At 38.2% G+C, this 20,211-nt stretch overlaps 1 protein-coding gene across 1 annotated transcript in view; it reads left to right on the plus strand.

Moving 5' to 3' along the window:
* Nucleotides 1-20,211, plus strand: part of SGCG (sarcoglycan gamma) — a 137,286-nt gene that overhangs the window by 67,864 nt on the left and 49,211 nt on the right. Inside the window, exon 4 of the mRNA XM_077155867.1 lies at nt 10,724-10,811. Within this exon, the coding sequence (XP_077011982.1) occupies nt 10,724-10,811 (88 nt within the window). The remainder of the gene's footprint in view (nt 1-10,723; nt 10,812-20,211) is intronic.

The following is a 20,211-nucleotide window of genomic DNA, read 5'->3' on the forward strand; positions in this document are numbered from 1 at the left end:
CTGTAACCACCTTCCTGGGGAAACAGCCCTCACTCCTCTGTCTAAAGTGACAAATCCTGTTTCACCAGATGAAACTGTAATGGAATTCCCTGAAGTAATTGGCTTGAAAGACACCTCTATTTCTTTTCAAGACCCCATCACCACCATCCCTCTTTTCTTCAAGACCTATAGCTAGACTAAAGTCCCAACAGGCCCTGAAATGTGAGGTACAAAGTGTGGCCCATGAGGAGGGTGGGGGTAATGGTGGAAGGAATATACAGTTGGGAATTTATGGATATAAACCCACTAAGCACAGATACTGCATTCATTGTTATAGCTTGAGGAGTTAGAAAGGGCATTAATAGTTTGTTTGGGTGGTTGGCTGAAACATGGGTCAAAATGTGGCCAACATTATCTGAGCTCGAAATGCCAGAACTGCCCTGGTATAATGTAGATGAGGGGATTCAGAGGCTTAGACAGATGAGAATGTTAGAGTGGATTTATCATGGGAGACCTGTTCACACACCCCAGGAATGTCCAGAGAACACATATTACACCGTAACTTTGAGAAGTAAATTCATGAGAGTAGCTGAAGAGGTTGGGAGTCGCCCTAATCTGTAAGTTAGATATTACTTTGGAAACTTCTGCCACTGAGCTGGAATCCTTAAATACAATTGAGATGATCAGATCCTAAGTTGTCAGAAGGCATATGGTGATAGTTAATCACCATAGACAAGGTGGGCATGGCCACCATAATGGACAGGAGACTCACAGCAGCATTCAAATAACGTACTCCCAGAGACTGGTAGTATTGGCTAGAAGATCATGGGGTACCTAGAAGTAAAATAGATGGTCAGTGTACTAAATTCTTGTTTGAGCTGAATAAGCAGAAGAATCACATGTCAAGTGAACAGAAGTCTAACTTGAATTACAAAAACAGAGTCACAGTCCCTAAATCAATACCCAGACTTGAGACCATTTACAGACCCAGAGCCCCTTTCATGAGGGAAGCGCCAGTTACTCTTGAAGAAATACCTTGTTACACTGCCCAAAATTTATGCTGTTAACCTTCCTCCCAGCCTTCCCCAAGGAGACCTTTGCCCTTTCACCAGGGTGACTGTGCACTGGGGAAAAGTAAATAATCAGATATTTGAGGGGTTATTAGATACTGGCTAGAAACTGATACTCATTCCAGAAGACCCAAAACATCATTCTGGTCCACCAGTCAGAGTAGAGGCTTATGGAGACCAGCTGACCAATGGAGTTTTAGCTTAGGTCCATCTCACAGTGGAACCAATGCATCCCCAGGCCCATTCTCTGGTCATTTCCCTAGTTCCAGAATGCATAATTTGAATCAATAAACTCAGCAACTGGCAGAATCCCCACGCTGGTTCTCTGACTTGTGGAGTGAGGACTAGTATGGTAGGAAAGGCCAAGTGGAAGCCACTAGAACTACCCCTATCTAGCAAAATAGTGAATCAGAAGCAATACTGTATCCCCAGAGGGATTGCAGAGATTAGTGCCACTTTTAAGGACTTGAAGAATGCACGTGGTGATTCCCACCCCATCCCCATTCAATTCTCCAAGTTGGCCTATGCAGAAAACAGATGGGTCTTGGAGCATGGCCGTGGATTACTGTAAACTTAGCCAGGTGGTGACTCCAATTGCAGCTGCTGTTCCCAATGTGGTATCATTACTTGAGCAAATCATCACATAGCCTGGTACCTGGTATTCAGCTACTGATCTGGCAAATGCTTTTTTCTCAATAGCTGTCAGTAAGGACCACCAGAAACAGTTTGCATTCAGCTTGCAAGGCCAGCAGTATACCTTCTCTGTCCTGCCTCAGGGGTATATTAACTCTCCAGTCCTATGTCACAATCTTGTCCGCAGGGACCTTAATCATTTCTCCCTCCCACCAGACCCTGGTCCATTATATTGATGATATCATGTTGATTGGATCTAGTGAGCAAGAAGTAGCAACTATTCAGATTTATTGGTAAGGTATATGTGTGTCGGGATGGGAGATAAATCCAACAAAAATACAGGGGCCTCCCACCTCAGTGAAATTTCTAGGTGTCCAGTGGTATGGAGCATGTTGATATATCCCTTCTAAAGTGAAAGATAAGCTGTTGCATCTAGCCTCTCCTATGACCTAAAAAAAAGAGGCACAATGCCTAGTTGGCCTCTTTGGATTTTGGAGACAACATATTCCTCATCTGAGAGTACTACTCCAGCCCATTTACCAAATGGCCAGAAAAGCTGCTAATTTTGAATGGTGACCTGAACAAGAGGAGGCTCTGTGGCAGGTCCAGGCTGCTGTGCAAGCTGCTCTGCCATTGAGCCATATGATCCAGCAGATCCAATAGTGCTGGGAGTGTCAGTGGTAAATAGAGATGCTATCTGGAGCCTTTGGGAGGCCCCTATAGAAGAGTCACAATGCAGACCCTTAGGATTTTGAAGAAAAGCCTTACCGTCCTCTTCAGATAACTACTCTCCTTTTGAGAAAGAGATTTTAGCCTACTATTCAGCCTTAGTAGAGACTAAAGACTTAACCATGGGCCATCAAGTTATCATGAGACCCGGGTTGCCTGTCATGAGCTGGGTGTTGTCTGGCCTACCCAACCATAAAGTTAGGCGTGTGCAGCAGCATTCCATCATAAAATAGAAGTAGTATATAAGAGATAGGCCTTAAACAGGTCTGAAGGCACAAGTAAGTTACATCAGGAAGTGGCCCAAATGCCCACGGCACCCGCTCCTGCCACATTACCTTCTCTTTCCCAGAGCAAAGCTATGGCTTTTTGGGGAGCTCCGTATAGTCAGTTAGTTACTGAGGAAGAGAAAACTCAGGCATGGTTTACAGATGATTCTGCATGATATGCAGGGACCACCCAGAAGTAGGCAGCTGCAGTACTACATACCCTTTCTGGGATGTCCTTAAAGGACAATGGTGAGAAGAAATCCTCCCAGTAAGTGGAACTTTGAGTGGTGCATCTGGTTGTTCATGCATCTCCTTGCTTGGAAGGAGAACTGGCCAGAGGTGCGTTTTTATACTGACTCATGGGCTGTTGCTAATAGTTTGGCTGGATGGTCAAGAACTTGGAAGAGCATGATTGGAAAATTGGTGACAAAGAGGTCTGGGGAAGAGGTATGTGGATAGACCTTTCTGAGTGGGCAAATGAAGATATATGTGTGTCCCATGTCAGTGTTCACCAAAGGGTGACTTCAAAAGAGAAAGGTTTTAATAATCAAATGGATAAGATGACCCGTTCTGTCATTACAAGTCAGCCTCTTTCCCCAACCACTCCTGCCATTGCACAATGAGCTTATGAACAAAGTGGGCATGTTGATAGGGATGGAGATTATGCATGTGCTCAGCAACATGGACTTTCACTCTCCAAGGGTGACCTGGATATGGCACTTCATGCCCAGTCTGCCAGCAGCAGAGATCCACACTCAGTTCCCAATATGACACCATTTCCCAGGGCGATCACACTGCTGCCTGGTGGCATGTTGATTATATTGGAGCACTTCCATCATGGAAGGGGCAATGATTTGTTCTAACTGGAAGAGACTCACATTCTGGATGTGGGTCTGCTTTCCTTGCACACAATGCTTCCACAAAAACTACCATCTTCTAGAATGGTAGAGACTTATAGAATGCCTTATCCACGTCATGGTATTCCTCACGGCATTGCTTCTGATCAAGGAACCTACTTCACAGCAAATGAAGTGTGGGATTGGGCTCATTGTCATGGAATTCTCTGGTCTTACCATGTTCCCCATAAGCCAGAGGCAGCTGGGTTAAGAGAAGGGTGGAATGGCCTTTTGAAAACCCAATTACAGCACCAACTAGGGACAAAAATTGTATGTTATTGCTAATATGAACTAACTATAATAAGCAAATTCTGAGAGTTAAATTTGAGAACAGGTTATCAGGCGATGGAAAATAGGTAGAGATTGGGCATTCGATGCCTAAGGAGTGCAGAATTTTACCAAGGTTGATTGTAAAGTTTGGAAATGGATAGCACAATATTGTGTGATGGTAGCACAGTATAAAAGCTGAGTGTGCTACGGTTGAAGAGGAATGCTAGAGTTGTGTATGTCACCAGAAGAAAACTAGAGGAGAAAAACTAGGATGGTATAGCTTAACGAGTCCTAGAGTGGACAAAGATAGTAGCTGATTGTATAAATATGGGAAGGTTCTTGCTTGAATTAGAACAAACATATGTCATTATTACAGGGTGTTAATTTGGTATTATGTAGATGAAAGTGTATTCTGTAGGGTGGGCAATGGTGGCTCAGTGGCAGAGTTATCACCTGCCATGCCAGAGATCCAGGTTCAATTCCTGGGGCCTGCCCATGCCCCCAAAAATAAATAAATAAAAACATTAATGTAAACAAAGGTCTATAGTTAACAGTAAAATTATAATGTTCTTTCATTAATTTTAACAAAGGCACTATACCAAAGTTAAATGTCAATATTAAGGGACTATAAGTATGGAATTTTTATTTGGAAGAAATGAGAATGTTCTCACATTGACTGTAGAGATGAATGCATAACCATGTGATTATACCAAGAACCATTGATTGTACACTTAGGATGGATTGTATGGTGTGTGACTAAAGCTGTTGAAAAAACAAACAAACCAACAAAAACTATATATAGCCATGATAAAAAATATGAAGCACATTGTGGTAAAGCTTGACTTAAAACAATTATCTACAAGCTCAGAGCCCTGAAAAGAAGTAAGAGATGCTTAAAATCAATGCCCTCAAAGTAAAAGGGACCAAAATGCTCTGTAATGGATGGGGGCTCCAGCAGGTCCAGTGCTTAAGACAGTGATGAGAGACAGAAACACTGCATCTCAGGAGGACAGCAGCAGAGGTGCCAGAATAAGACCTGGGTGTGCCCTGAACTCCAGAGCCCTGAGCCACCATAGGAGACTGAGAGGCCCTGGGACCGGTAGAAACAAAACCATTAGATGGGCTGGGGTGAGTGCAGACAGAGAAGTTCATTTTGGAATAGCTTTCATTAAAAGAACAAGAAATAATACCAAAAGAGGCATTATAGGGTAGACTTCTGCTTCTAGGCTTATCTTTCCTCATTAAACAAGTAGAAAATTTGCACAAAATAAATGAAATGTTGGTTCTCAAACATTGAACAATGGGCTGCTCAGGGCACCTCGGTTTTCCATAAGAGAAGGGAAGCAAAATAAGTAGGTGCTGGGATTGATCAGGTTATTTCCTGGAAAGAGTTTCCAGGCTGCAGTGCAGGAAGCAGGTACCTAGACAAGGCAGATGGTCTCCTTCAGTTGAGGAGACAGAATTGGGAAGCCAGTGAAAGTTAGAGTTCACAGGACAGGGCATGCTAGAGGATAAAGCTGCACACTGACAGAGCTTTAGATACTGCAGAGTTCACCAGCCCCCCACCCCCCATCCCTACTCTATACATAAGCGTTTATAACCATGTGTGCATAAAGAAACTTTCTGAGGCTGGGAAATAACCAGAGTTCCCACAGGATTGGGATTAGTTTATCTGCCACCTGCCAGAGTAGAAAAACTTTATAATCCATGAGGTGCCATGGTATGAGGTCTTAGTACTGGTCTAAGATCAGTCCTAGAATAAATGCTGCTCTGGTCTCATCTAATAAAGCTTAAAAGGAAGCTTTGAAAGTATCATGCTTCTAAGTGACTTAACTGTGTCCTACAACAAAGCTCAAGAAAGGTCTGTTCCATCTATGCACAAAGGTAGAGGAAAGTATGAGCATGCTAAAGAGAGAAAAGAAGAAACCCGGATTGGTCTTCTAGAGAAGAAAACTATAGCTGGGGTTTTAAAAGTCGGTGGGGTTAAGAGCAGTATAAACACCAAAGAAGAAAAGATTCATGTGTTTGAAGACATGGCTATAAATAACATCCAAAATGAAACAAGAGAAAAGACTAATGTTAGCACCAGTGAGCTGAGGCATGATGTCTGCACATGTGAGTGGAATCACCAAAGGAGAAGAGAAGAAAGAAGACAAAATTATTTGAAGAAATGTGACTATTTTCCAAATATGATGAAAACTAGAAACCTACAGATAGAGCCAAGATGGTCAATGAACCCAAAGCAAAAGAAACAAGAAAACTACTCAAAATGCATCATAATTAAACTGCTTAAACAGAGAATCTTAAAAGTGGCCATAGAAAAATGACAGACTACATACAGAGGAAAAAGAAAAGGATGATAGCAGACTTCCCATTAGGAAAACTTCAAGCCAGAAGAGAGAGGAACAACAACATTAAAGTATCAAGAGAAAAAACACTGTCAACCTAGAATTCCAGACTGAAAAAAAAATATTTTTCCAAAACAAAGTCAAAATGAAGACCTTTTTATGACTAACTACAGTTGAAAAAAAAATACCAGAAGACCTGCACCACCAGAAATTTTAAAAGAAGTTCTGGCAAAAGGAATAGGATAAAAGATGTGAGATCTGGATCTACACAAAGAAATAAAAACTACCAGGAATGGTAAAAATGTGGGTAAATATTAAGCTGTATTAGAAGATACCTGACTACCTGAAACGTAAATAACAATGTATTTTGGAGTTCATAATAAAGATAGAAGTAAAATGTGTGACAATGATAATGAAAAGACCATAAGAGGGGAAATAAAAGTGTTCTATTATGTTCTGATAACATATATGGTGTCATAATAATTTCTTGTAGGCAGATCATGAAGTAAAGATATATACTGTAAATCCTAAAGTAAACACACAAAAATATATATAGCTAGTAGGGCAACTAAGCAGAAATAAATCAAATGATATTTAATCCAAAAAGAGGCAAAATAAAACAAAAAAGCAAATGTGATAAATAGAAAACAAACAGAAGGATGGTGTGGTGAGTTTGAATTTATGATTTTTGAGGTTGACCAAGAAAAAGATTTGACCACTAGATGTCAGTAACATAGAAGCCATTTATCAGAGGTTACCAAACTGAAAGGTTTTCAGCTGAGGAGATGTCCCAGAAGCCATTGTATGATGCAGCCACCTTGAGTTGGGAAGCAAGCCAAGGGAAAACTCTGAAATTCATGGAAAAGAGGAGAAAGGAAGGGGTGGGAGGTGGAGAGAACCAGTTGTTCTAGAGTTAATGTGGAGAGCTTCTGGGTTATAAAGATTCAAGGGCTGAAGCAGCATGGAGCCTTAGAAATGCAGGGACTTATCTATCCAGCTGAAAAGAGATGCTAGAACTATCTGGATGAAGTTCTATGAGGTATGCAAAACAAGTTAACTCTAAAAGGCAAAAAAAAAAAAAATGATTTAGGCTATTTTTAAAACAAATGGATATATAAGAATTTGAGATGGGCACTGGCAGCTGTGTCTAATGGGCCCAGGCTCCTGTGAAGAAATAAAAAAGGCCACTACACAAAGGCTGTTTTTGGCTCATGTATATAACATGTGGTAGATTTAAATCAAACTATATCAAAAATCACATTAATTATGAATGGTCAAAATATCTCAATTAAAAGGCAGTGATGATTGGATTGAATAATAAAAAAAAGACACAACAATGTGCCACCTACAAGAAGCTCACCTTAATAAAAAGATACAAATAGGTTAAAAGTAAAAGGATGAATACATTATATACTCTACTAATACTAATAAAAAGAAAGTTGAAGTGGCTATATTAACAAAGTAGATGTCAGAGCAAAGAGTTTTCAGAGATAAAGAGGGTCACTTCAGATGATACTGGAGTAAATTCATTAACATTTATGTAGCTAAATATCTATATACCTAATATCAAAACTTAAGTATGTGGAGCAAAAACTGAAAGAACTTCAAGAAAAAATAGAAATATTCACAAATATAGAGGTTTTAACTCTATCTCAATAATTGATAGAACAAATAGAAAAGTAATCAGGATACAGAAGGCTTGAAAATACTATCAACCACCTGATCTAATTTACATTTATTGAAGGCCCCTCCCAACCACAGCATAATACAATTCATTTTCAAATGCCCAAGGAACATTCACCAAGATAGAGCATATTTTGAAACATTCCTAATAAATTCAAAAAGATTCAAATGATACAAAAAACTATTTGACCACTGTGGACTTAGGAAAATAGCACCGTTAAGATGAAAACTTCCAAAATATTTGGAAGTTAAATGACATACTTCTGAATAATTCAGAGGTCAAAGAAGAAATAACAAGAAAGTATTTTGAACTGAATAAAAATAAAGAAAACATTATCAAATATTGTAAGATGTAGCTAAAGCAATATTTAGAGGGAAACATAGTATTAAATGCCAGCATTAGAAAAGAAAATCAATGACCTCAACTTCTTCCTTGAGACACTAGAAAAAGTATAAATTAAACCAAGAGTAAGAAAAGAAATGAGGAATAAGGAACAGAAATGAGCAAAATCGAAGACATAAAAACTATAGGCAAAGCAGTGAAACCAAAACTTGGTTCTTGCAGAAGTTATAAACTTCCGAATAGTCTGATAATTATAACAAAGAGAAGACACAAATGACCAATCAGAAGTAGTAGAGGGCTCCTCACTACAGATCCTTAAGACAGTCAAAGGATGGAATGGAAATATTATGAATAACTTTATGCTAATAATATGAATTTTCCACATACTGTTTACATAATTCTTATATTTATGTAAATTAATATGACTAAGTTTCTATGACTAAATTAGCCTCTGACATTCTCATATTTCTTGCCAGATTGCAGTGGTTAATTATATATATGAAATGGCCAAGGGGATTATTGAAAACTTTCATGGCAACTGTAATCTGTATTTGGGACCTATACACCCTTATATTGTGAATTGTCCTTTTATGTATCTCGCTCATAGTTCCTTAGCTCCTTAATTAGATCACACCTTCTTAAATAAAGGCATCGTGTCCTCTGGTTGTTTTATCTACTCCCTGAGGCTAAATATAGTTGCTGAGTTATATATAGTTACATATTCAGAATTCAGTCGAGATGAATGAAAAAAATCAAGTGTCGGTATCTACTTGCTGTCATTCTATAAATGGCATAAAATTTTTCTTTCACTGGTTAATTGTGAAAGTTGAAAAACTCATTCAAAAAATGAAGAACTATTTCATCTAGAAAGCAGAAATAATGACATGTACTTGATAAAAAAGCAGTTTTTTAATATCCATGCTAATTTTTAAGGTAGTTTCTAAAAATAGAGATTAGAGAGCAAGTATAATTCAATATGAGAGCTTTTGTTAAGCAATAAGAAAATTTAAATCATTTGTTGTCACTACTGGTTCAGAGTAATTTCTGATCTGTAATTACATCCCACCACCAGCAGACTTTGCCTCCCATCTCATTGACCAGAATTGTGTCACCTACTCATCCTAGCTGGAGGACGAGCTGGGGAAGCAGGCATTTAGCTTTTCCAGTCTCTGCAGTGGAATGCAGAAAGAGAGAAAGTGTTTGGGAGTGGTTGTTGGGTCAGACAACCAGATGACTCCAGAGTAAATTTACTTGGTGTAGGCATAGGAGTGGAGCTCACAGCTCTAACCTGAACCTGTCCTCCCAACATTCAAGAGAAAGGTGGGAAAGAGCTTGGAAATAGGCATATAATGATGGGGCTCCAGCCACGAAACTGTCGCTTATAGCTTGTGACTTTGTATGAGACTTATTTAATCTCTCTGAACTCTTTCCTCAGCTATATGCTAGGAGTAATGGTAGCTACGGCATACTGTAGAAGATAAAATGAGAGGATAGGTGCTAAAATTATTCTGTTTATTTTTGAATTTTACTTTTCATTATCATGCTAGTTATTTTCTGATAATGTAAAAATCAGTGTTAAGGTCCCATTATTGGATAAGATATAAGATCTGATAAATCGGGCGGGCCACGGTGGCTCAGCAGGCAAGAATGCTTGCCTGCCATGCCCAAGGACCCAGGTTCGATTCCCGGTGCCTGCCCATGTAAAAAAAAAAAAAAAAAATCTGATAAATCCATCTGCTTCCACAAAATAAGTTAGGGAATTTCTGATGTCCTAGGTAGCGTTCCAAAGGATAATCACTCTTGACTCTTCTTTCCTTCTGAAACAGCACATTATTCCCTACAGCTGTGAAGGATATTTGGTTCCCTCTGAATGAACTGTAAACCTACTTGAATCCAAACGCCAAACTGTATTGAACCCTTTTTGAAGAAAATATTTACATGAAAGCGAGCAATCTTCTATGAAACAAAACCACTTCCTGAAGACTGTAAAACCACAGAAAGCATTGTCATACTCATAAAGCCCTTTATCATTCCAACAAAAATTCAAAAAGAATGGGTGTTATCCAACAAATTTCTAAAATGTTTTTGAAATTGTGTGAAACCTTTACATTTTGAAAATAAGTAACATGGTATTTATTGTAAAAATAGCTAACCACACTGACCTATTTTCTTAAAGTATGTTATGTCTCAAACATAAGTAACAAAAATGAATTAATTCTTCAGAAAAAAAGAATGCGCTGATTAACACTTGATTATATTAAATCTGCACCTTGAGAGCTGACGTGGCACATTGTAACCAGGATACACAAGCATTACAAGCCCCTGGGGCTATTATATTTTATTGCATAAAGCTTTGTTAATATGTTTACTCCACAAATGTAAAAGATCAACAAATTCAATGACTCTGGAGAAATTATTTTATTTAAACCCTAATTTACATACAAATATAAAGATGCCATTTTAACTAGTATCCATTTTGCTGATTTTATAAATCCCCCTGTTTTAGGACTCATCTCTGCTTCTACAGTCAACTCAAAATGTAACTGTGAATGCCCGCAACTCTGAAGGGGAGGTCACCGGCAGATTGAAAGTGGGTGAGTCTGGTTCAGTGGCAGTGCTTTGTGTGTGCTCCACGAGTAGTGTGCTTTAGAAATAAATGCATTCTCTCACTTAAAAAAATTCGTGTTATTTTTGAACAATCAGGGTCTGAATTATCTAAGTCGCGTGCTGTGTTGACCACAGAGAATCGTCCCACAGGGGACAAGCTGAAATATTTTAATTAAAGTTGTTTTGCTTCCAAGAAACAGAACCATTTAAGCTGGCCCAAGAAACAAAATGTTGATTTCGAGGATACACAGGAATCTCACAGGGACCAAAGGAAAGAAACCAGAGTGGAGCCTGCCTCAAGGGAACAGAGACCATGGACTGGGAGCCCAGAGTATATTCATTCTCTCCCTCCTCTTCTTGCTCCCTCTTTACCCTTCCACCTCTCGTCTCCCTCTCTTTCTCCTCCTGTGCAGTTACTCTTGTCCCCTGACTTTGGATATTGGGCTGCACATGTCTAAACCTACATGACCTCACTGGTTTTCATCCACTTGGTGATAGATCCCAATACCTATAACTTTAGTCTTCAGTTCTGCAAATTCTACATTCCCAAGAAATTGCTCTGAATAGCTCAAGTCATGTTTCCAACTAAACCCGGAACTTGTTTTGTTTAGTTTAGCACAACTTGTTTAGTTTAGTTTAGCACAACTAAACCCAGAACTTGTTTCCATCTCCTAGCAGGATTTCTACTAGCTCACCCTCTCTCTAATCAGATTTCCTAAAATTAGGCATGCCAGTTATTGTTCTAGTTGCTGAAAATAGTTCCCATTTCTGTCTCCAAATGTTCTAGTTTGCTAACTGCCAGAATGCAATATACCAGAAATGGAATGGCTTTTTAAAAAGGGAAATTTAATAAATTGCTAGTTTACAGTTCTAAGTCCATGGAAATGTCCCAATTAAAGCAAGTCTATAAAAGTGTCTAAATTAGGGCACCAATAAGAGGTTACCTTCACTCAAGAAAGGGCAATGAAGATCAGAGTTTCTCTGGACTTCAGCTGGAAAGCCACATGGCGAACATGGCAGCATCTGCTAGCTTCCTCTCGGGGCTTCTTACTTCGTGAAGCTCCCTTGGTGGTGGTGGGGAGGACAACACTTTCCTTCTACATCTCCAAAGGTCTCTGGTTTCATGGGCTCTGGCTCTCGTCATTTCTGGTAGCTCTCTCAGATCTCAAGCCTTTTCCAAAATGCTTCCTCTTTTAAAGGATTCCAGTAAAATAATCAAGACCCTCCCTGGAATGGGTGGAGTCACATCTCCCTATAACCAAGTTTAATACCCACAATTGGGTGCGTCACATCTCCATGGAGATAACCTAACCAACTTTCCAATTTACAGTACTGAATTGGGATTAGAAGAAATGGCTCCTTTACAAAATGGGATTAGAATTAAAACAGGGCTTTTCTTCCAACCTGCACACCAAGTAATTACCAGGAGTTATCCAGAAAAACTAAATAAGCTTGCCTGTCTTAGTTTCCTGGGCTATTCAAGCTAATACCAATGAAATAATTTGGTGTAAACAATGGAAATTTATTAGCTTGTGTGTATGAGACTGAAGGAAATTCCAAATCAAGGTGATGCTTTCTTCCCAAAGACCAGCTCTCTGGGGCTGGCTGCCAGCGATCCTTGGCTCCTCTGCCACATGGCAAGGCACATAGTGGCATCTCCTGGTCCCTCCCTTCTCTTCCAGGTTACATTGATTTCAGCTTCTGGCTGCTTCCTCTGTGGCTTTCTCTCTTTCTGAATTTCATTCTGTTTATAAAGGACTCCAGTAACTGGTTTAAGACTCATCCTGATTGTAGTGGGTCACACCTTAACTGAAGTAGCTTCATGAAAAGGCTCTACTTACCATGAGTTCACACCCACAGGAATGGATTAAACTTAAGAACATGTTTTTCTTGGGTGCATACAGCTTCAAACCACCAAGCTGCCTGTTTTTATATTACTTTGATTTTTAGCTCAACTCTTTAGTTTTAAGCTTGGTGTTTAAAATTAGTAAATTAGATTAAATAGTTGATAAAACCTTAAATTACTGATGTCTATTAAAACTTTGGAAAATCTCTGTTACGTTGAGGATAGACAGCCAGGAGATATCACTCATCTCACCAAATCCAAGATTATTTTCACTAAAGGACTTCTCAGAATCACATAGTCCATCTAGCCGCATGTTTCCTAGAAGAAGTTAAATTTAGCCAATCCAGACATTAAAATGTTATTTATGTGAACTAGCCAAATTAATCCCACATAAGTGAATAATTGTTGCTTTTTTTTAACTAAACCACCTAAAAAATTGGCAACCAATATCAAATCCAAAAATCCTAATTAAATTTCAAAAGAAATCAAGCACTGAAAGGTAAGTACTAATAATGAGCATTTCAACTCTTCAAACTAGAAGATATCAAATCATAAGTAACAACAGTAATATCTTACTAGTTGTAAATACAGATCTGGTTATCATAGCTAGTAGCTAATTTTTCCCCTTTTTTATCAGTTTTATGATGTATATTCACACACCATGCAGTGCATCCAAAGTATACAATCAGTGGTTCAATAGTTGTGCATTCATCACTACAATCAATTTTAGAACATTTTTGTTACTCCCACAGTAAAATCTTATTCCTCTTATCCAACCCCCCATTATACATTGGTACATTGGTGTCATATATTTGTTACTGTTAATAAAATATTAAAATAATACTAACTAAAATCTATAGTTTGCATTTGGTGCATTTTTTCTGTATACCACTCCATTATAAAAGAGTAATTATAATTGTAATAGTGATATACATATGTTCTGGCTCATGAAAGAACGATTTTATATTTCTACTGTTTATCACAGTTGTCATCTGCCATAGGGTTCATTGTGTTATACGGTCCAATGTTTTATCCTCTAGCTTTTCTTCTAGTGACATACATGACTCTAAACTTTCTCTTTCTACCACAATCATAATTCATTGCTGTTAATTGCACTCACCATAATGTGCCACCCTCACCTCTATCCATTTCCAAACATTTAAATTCACCCTAGTTAAAAGTTCTGCACATATTAAGCATCCGCACTCCATTGTCTACCCCCATTCTATCTCCTGGTAACTTATATTCTATACATTTTTCATTGGCTTTTTTGTTTGTTTGTGTGTGTGTGTGTCTGTATGTGTGTATTTTGGATTTATTTATGTAATGACAAGTCCTATAAAGATATAAATAGGCAGTTGCATCTAGCAAGCCACATTATAAGTCATTGAAAAGAGAAGTACATGATACCAGGATGGTCCTAGAACGTTGCAAATACCAAATCATGGTGGCAGTGACCTACCAAGAGGCCAGCCGTTGACTCCACAAGGTTTTACATGGGGGAGAAAAGTACACACTGTTCAAATATTGTCCTGTCAACACTTCATATGCTCTTAACTTCTTTCTCAGCACACAGATCTTATTTCCTGGGCTTCCCTGACCACACAAAACTTCCCATTCCCCTCCACACTTAAAACACCTCTCTCATCAGCCTTTGATCCGCCATCTGCTTCTTTCATCCCCCTTGTTTTGAGCATCCCAGAAGATGGGCTTCCCCTTATTAATTTTTCCTTTTATGGCTCATGCTATTGGTGTTAGGTACAAGAATTATTTGCCTAATTCTAGATCCTGAAGATTTCTCTTCAATTTTTTTCTAGGTGTCCTAGTTTCACATTTCATATTTAAGCCCATGATCCATTTCATTTTTTTTTTGAAACTCTAAGATTCATTTTTTTATGGGTGCTGATACTCTTTTAAAAACAATAATGTAGAACCACTTGTATCATCATGAATATGTAAAAGCAAGTTGGTAGGAAAAAATCTACCAATCCCAGATTGTAAAATAGTCAATTGTATATATGTTTATTTTTGTCTTAAGTTGGGTTTATTAAGGTATTATTTACATACAAATTCATCCTTTTAGTGTACAGTATTATGAGTTTCAACAAACACATACAGGCAGTTATGTAACTGCAATCATGATCAAGAAATAGAACAATTCCATCACCCCAAGAACTTTTCTCATGCCCCTTTGTATCCGACACCAAATATCCACCCCTACTTCTTGGCAACCGCTGATCTGTTTTCTGTCCCTCTAGTTTTGCCTTTTTAAGAATGTCATACTAAATAGAATCAGGATGCAGCCCTTTGAGTCTGGCTTTTTTCACTTAAGCATAATTCATTTGAATTCATCCATGTTATTACATTGTTTTTCTTGTTATAAGAGTAGTCTTCTATTGTATGGCTGCACCACAATTTATTTATTCATCCACTCTCATTTATCCATAACTCTTCTTCATCTATAGCTCTCACTGAAGGACACTTGCATTGTTTCTAGTTGGGCCATTATCTATAAAGTTACTATAAACATTCAGGTATTAGACTTTTTAATTTGTTCTCTTCCACCTTCCCTTTTTATAAAAAAGCAATTTTATTGAAATAAATTATACAATCAACTTAAAGTATACAAAGTCTTCTCACGTATTCAGAGTTGTGCATTAATCACCATAATCAGTTCAAGAACATTTCACCCTGAAGAGGTTCACTACATTCTACAGTCCCATGCTTTATCCTCTAGCTTTCCTTCTAGTGATATACACAACCCTAAACTTTGCCTTTCTACCACAGTTGCACCCATATTTTAGTTATGCTCACTATAATGTGCTCCCATCACCTCCGTTCATTTCCAAAAACTTACAATCAACCCTGTTACATATTCTGTGCAAAATAAGCATCGGCTCCCAATCCTTTGCCCTCATTCTATCTTCTGGTGATCTGTGTTCTAGATATTAACACCTTGGGTTGGTATCATATTTAGTTCATATTAGTTAAGTCATGTAATATTGGTTCTTTTGTGTCTAACTTATTGGACTCAACATAATGTCCTCAAGGTTCATCCATGTAGACACACGCTTCATTTCTTCTTACAGCTGTATAATATTCCATCATATGTATGTACCACATTTTGTTTATCCATTCTTTGGTTGATGGACACCTGGGCTGTTTCCATCTTTTGGCATTTACAAATAGTGCCACTCTGGACATCAGTGTCAAATGTCCATTGCATTCTAGCTTTCAGTTCTTCCGAGTATATAACTAGTAGTGAATTGCTCTATATTTAGCTTCCTGAGGAACCACCAAAATGTATTCCACAGTGAATGTACCATTCTCCATTCCCAGCAACAATGAATAAATGTTTCTATTTTTCTACATTCTCTCCTATACATTGTTGTGTTTTTTTTTTTAGCAATGGCTATCTAATAGAGGAGAAATGAGAAATTATCTCATTGTAGTTTTGATTTGCATTTCCCTAATAGCTAGTAATGTTCAACATCTTTTCATATGCTTTTTAGCCATTGTGTATCCTCTTTGGGAAAATGTCTATTCTTCTATCTTGCCTATTTTTTGGTTGGGTTGTTTGCCTTTTTATCATTGAATAGAAGGATATCTTTATATAAGCTACATATTAAATCTTTATAAGATATGTGGTTTCCAAATATTTTCTTCCACTGAATAAGGCTGCCTTTTCACCATCGTGACAAAATCCTTTGAAGTACAAGGTATTCATTTTTCAGGAGGTCCCATTTATTTATCTTTCATTGCTTTGGCATTGGTATAAGGTTTAAGGAACTACCTCTTACCACAATCTTGAGGATGCATCCCTATATTTCCTTCTAGGAATTTTATGGTTCTAGCTTTTATACTTAGGTCTTTGGTTCATTTTGAGTTAATTTTTGTTTACGTTGTGTGTTTTAGTTTGCTAAAACTGCCAGAATGCAACACACCAGAGATGGATCACCTTTTAATAAGAGAATTGATTTCATTACAATTTATAGTTCTTCAGAGTAAAAGCTAGCTTTCATCTGAGTTTCTCTGTCCATGGGAAAGCACCCAGCAATGTGTGCTGGCCTTTTCTCCTGGCTCCTGGGTTCCAACAGCTTTCTCCAGGGTGATTCCTTTCTACATCTCCAAACATCTGGGCTGAGCTGCAAGTGCTAAGATGAGGTATGCTGAGCTGCTGAGCTCTCTTTGACCTCTCTCTTAAGCCTCTAGCTAATTAAATTAAACATCACTCATGGCAGAAGGCATTCCCCAGAGCCAACTGCAGATGTAATCAGCCATAGATGAATTTCACATGCTGATGATTTAAGTCCACAGCAACAGAACTAGACAACATCACCTGACTAAGTCGACACCTGAACCTACCTATCACAGTGTGATATAGGGGTCCCCTTTCATTCTTTCAGGTATAGTTCTCCTCACACCATTTATTGAAGAGACTGCTCTGTCTCAGATAGGTGGCCTCAGCAGCCTTGTCAAAAATCAATTACCAGAGTGCCATCATCCATATGGCAACATAAACAGCTACTGAAAACCTCTCCTCAAAGTGGGGGAAAATCTTCACTTGTTCAGAACTCTGGAGGAATGTATAGACTGGATAATAAGGATCCTATAGAAGCTGAATTGAAAAAAATGTATCAGGTAGGAAACTTCTGTCCTAGACTGGCCAGTCCTCTCCCTTCCCCCTCCCATGCACAAGGACACACCTGTGCCTTGTGACCCAACATCTGTGCCCCATACCCCACACCCTGATAGCCACAATCCGCATGCTTCATGCACTCACCAACATCCTCCCTGCATACCAGCCCCTGTGCATCCATGCAGTTCTCCCATCCACCTCCTGTCATGCCCTACCTCTGTGTCCCCCATGCCGCGATCTGATCCTGCACTGCAAGGCCTGCCTGAGCTGTACCCTGCTCCCATGGCCCCACATTGCACCTCCACAACTCCATGTCCTACACCCCCAAAACCTCATGCTCTGCATCCCACACACACGGACACCAGCGTAGCATCCCAGACTCATGCCTAACCTGTGCCAAAACCTGTCACTGCATGGTTGTGTCCTGCCCCACACCCTGTTTTCTACTCTATACCCACCCTGCAAATACAAAGCTTTAGAATATTGAAGAAAATCAACTTCCAAAGTAACTCTATCAAGATATTTACATGTTTGACAGCAACGAAATATCACTAAGCATATGAAGATGCAGACACATATAGCCCAGCCTAATGACCAAATTAAAACACTAGAGGAGACACAGACTTTAGAACAACTAATCAAAGATGCTCATATAACTCTACAGAGTAAAATCAATGGGGTGGCTAGTGACGTAAAAGAGATCAAGAAGATGCTAGAAGAGCATAAAGAGGAATTTGAAAGAATAAATAGAAAATTAACATGTATCACAGAGATTAAAGATGCTATAGATCAAATTAAAAATATACTATAGACACATAACAGCAGATTTAAAGAGGTAGGAGAAAGAATAAGCAAACTAGAGAACAGGATAACTGATTTTGAACACAAAAGTGAAAATGGAAAAAAAGATGAAAAATTTGAATTAGATCTCAAGGAAATGATGGACAAACAAAGTGCACAAATATAAGAATCATCTGTGCCCCAGAGAAGAGAAGAAAGAATAAAGCGCTAGGAAGATTAGTTGAGGATATAACGGGGGAAAACTTCCCAACCATTATAAAAGCATAAATATGCAAATCAAGGAAGCCCCACAAACTCCAAATAGAATATTTCCAAATAGGCCCACCCTAACACACATACCAATCAATCTTTCAAATGTTGAAGAGAAGCCGAAAATCCTGAAAGTGGCAAGAGAAAAACAATCTACTACATACAAGGGAAACCACATAAGACTGAGTTCAGACTACTCAGTTGGCACTATGGAGGCAAGAAGGCAGTGGTATGATATATTTAAGATCCTGATAGAAAGACATCCAGCTGAGAATTCCATACCTGACCAAATTGTCCTTCAAAACTGAGGGAGAGATTAAAATTTTCACCAACAAACAAATGCTGAGAGAATTTGTCAATAAGAGACCAGCCCTACAAGAAATAAAGTTTGCCAGCTGAAAAAAAAAAAAAAACAGGAAAGGGAGGTCTGGAGGAGGGCACAGAATTGAAGAGTACCAGTAAGGGTAACTTAAGGATAAAAAGAGAAAGAGGGAAAAGAACATATAGATCTGGCAAATAAAATCCAAAGGATAAGATGGTGGATTTGAGAAATGCTTTTACAGTAATAACTTTGAATGTTAATGGACTAAACTTACCAATTAAAAGATACAGGTTGGCAGAATAGATTAAGAAATATAATCCAGCTTTATGCTGCTTACAAGAGACTCATCTTAGACACAAGGATACAAATAGGTTGAAAGTGAAAGGATGGGGAAAAAAATGTTCCACACAAGCTGTAACCAAAAGAAAAAAGGAGTAGCAATACTAATATCAGACAGAATAAACTTTAAATGTAAAGACATCATAAGAGACAAAGAAGGACACTACTAGCTTAATAAAAGGGACATTTCACTAAGAAAAAATAAAAATCATAAATTTTTATGCTACCAATCAAGGAGCTTCAAACTACATGAGACAAACATTGGCAAAACTGAAGGGAGTGATAGATGTTTCAACAATAATAGTATGAGACTACAATACACCACTCTCCTCTATAGAAAGAACAACCAGACAGAAGATCAACAAGGAAACAGAGAACTTAAACAATTTGATAAATGAATTAAACCTCAAAGACATATATGCAGGTCATTACACCCCAGAACACCAGGATATGCATTATTCTCTAGTGCTCATGGAATATTCTTCAGGACAGATCATATGCTGGAGCACAAAACTGGTCTTTATAAATTTAAAAACACTAAAATTATTCAAAACACTTTATCTGATCACAATGGAATGAAGCTGCAAATCAATAATCACCCAAGAACAAAAACTTTCACAGATAAATGGAAATTAAATAGCACAGTCTTAAACAACCAGTGGATCAAAGAAGAACTTTCTAGAGAAATCAGTAGCTATCTGGAGACAAATGAAAATGAAAATACAACATATCAGAGGTTATAGGATGCAGCAAAGGCCATGTTGAGAAGGAAATTTATTGCCCTAAGTGCCTATATTAAAAAAGAAGAAAGTAAAAATTGAGGACTTAACTGCTTACCTGTAGGAACTTGAGAAAGAACAGCAAACTAACTTTAAAGCATATAGAAGAGAAATGACAAAGATTAATGCAGAGTTAAATGAATGGAAGAACAAAAGAACAATAGAAAGAATCAATAAAACCAAAAGTTGACTCTTTGAGAAAATCAGCAAAATCGATGGGTCACTAGCAAAGCTGACAAAGAAAAAAAGAGAGGATACAGATAAATAAAATCAGAAATGAGAGGGGGTTTGTTATCATAGGCCCTAAAGAAATTTAAAAAAACACCATAAGAGGATACTATGAATAATTATATGCCAACAAACTAGACAACTTAAATGAAATAGAGAAATTCCTGGAAACACTCGAACAAGC

This window comes from Tamandua tetradactyla, chromosome 4, assembly GCF_023851605.1.
Source record: "Tamandua tetradactyla isolate mTamTet1 chromosome 4, mTamTet1.pri, whole genome shotgun sequence".
NCBI lineage: Eukaryota > Metazoa > Chordata > Mammalia > Pilosa > Myrmecophagidae > Tamandua > Tamandua tetradactyla.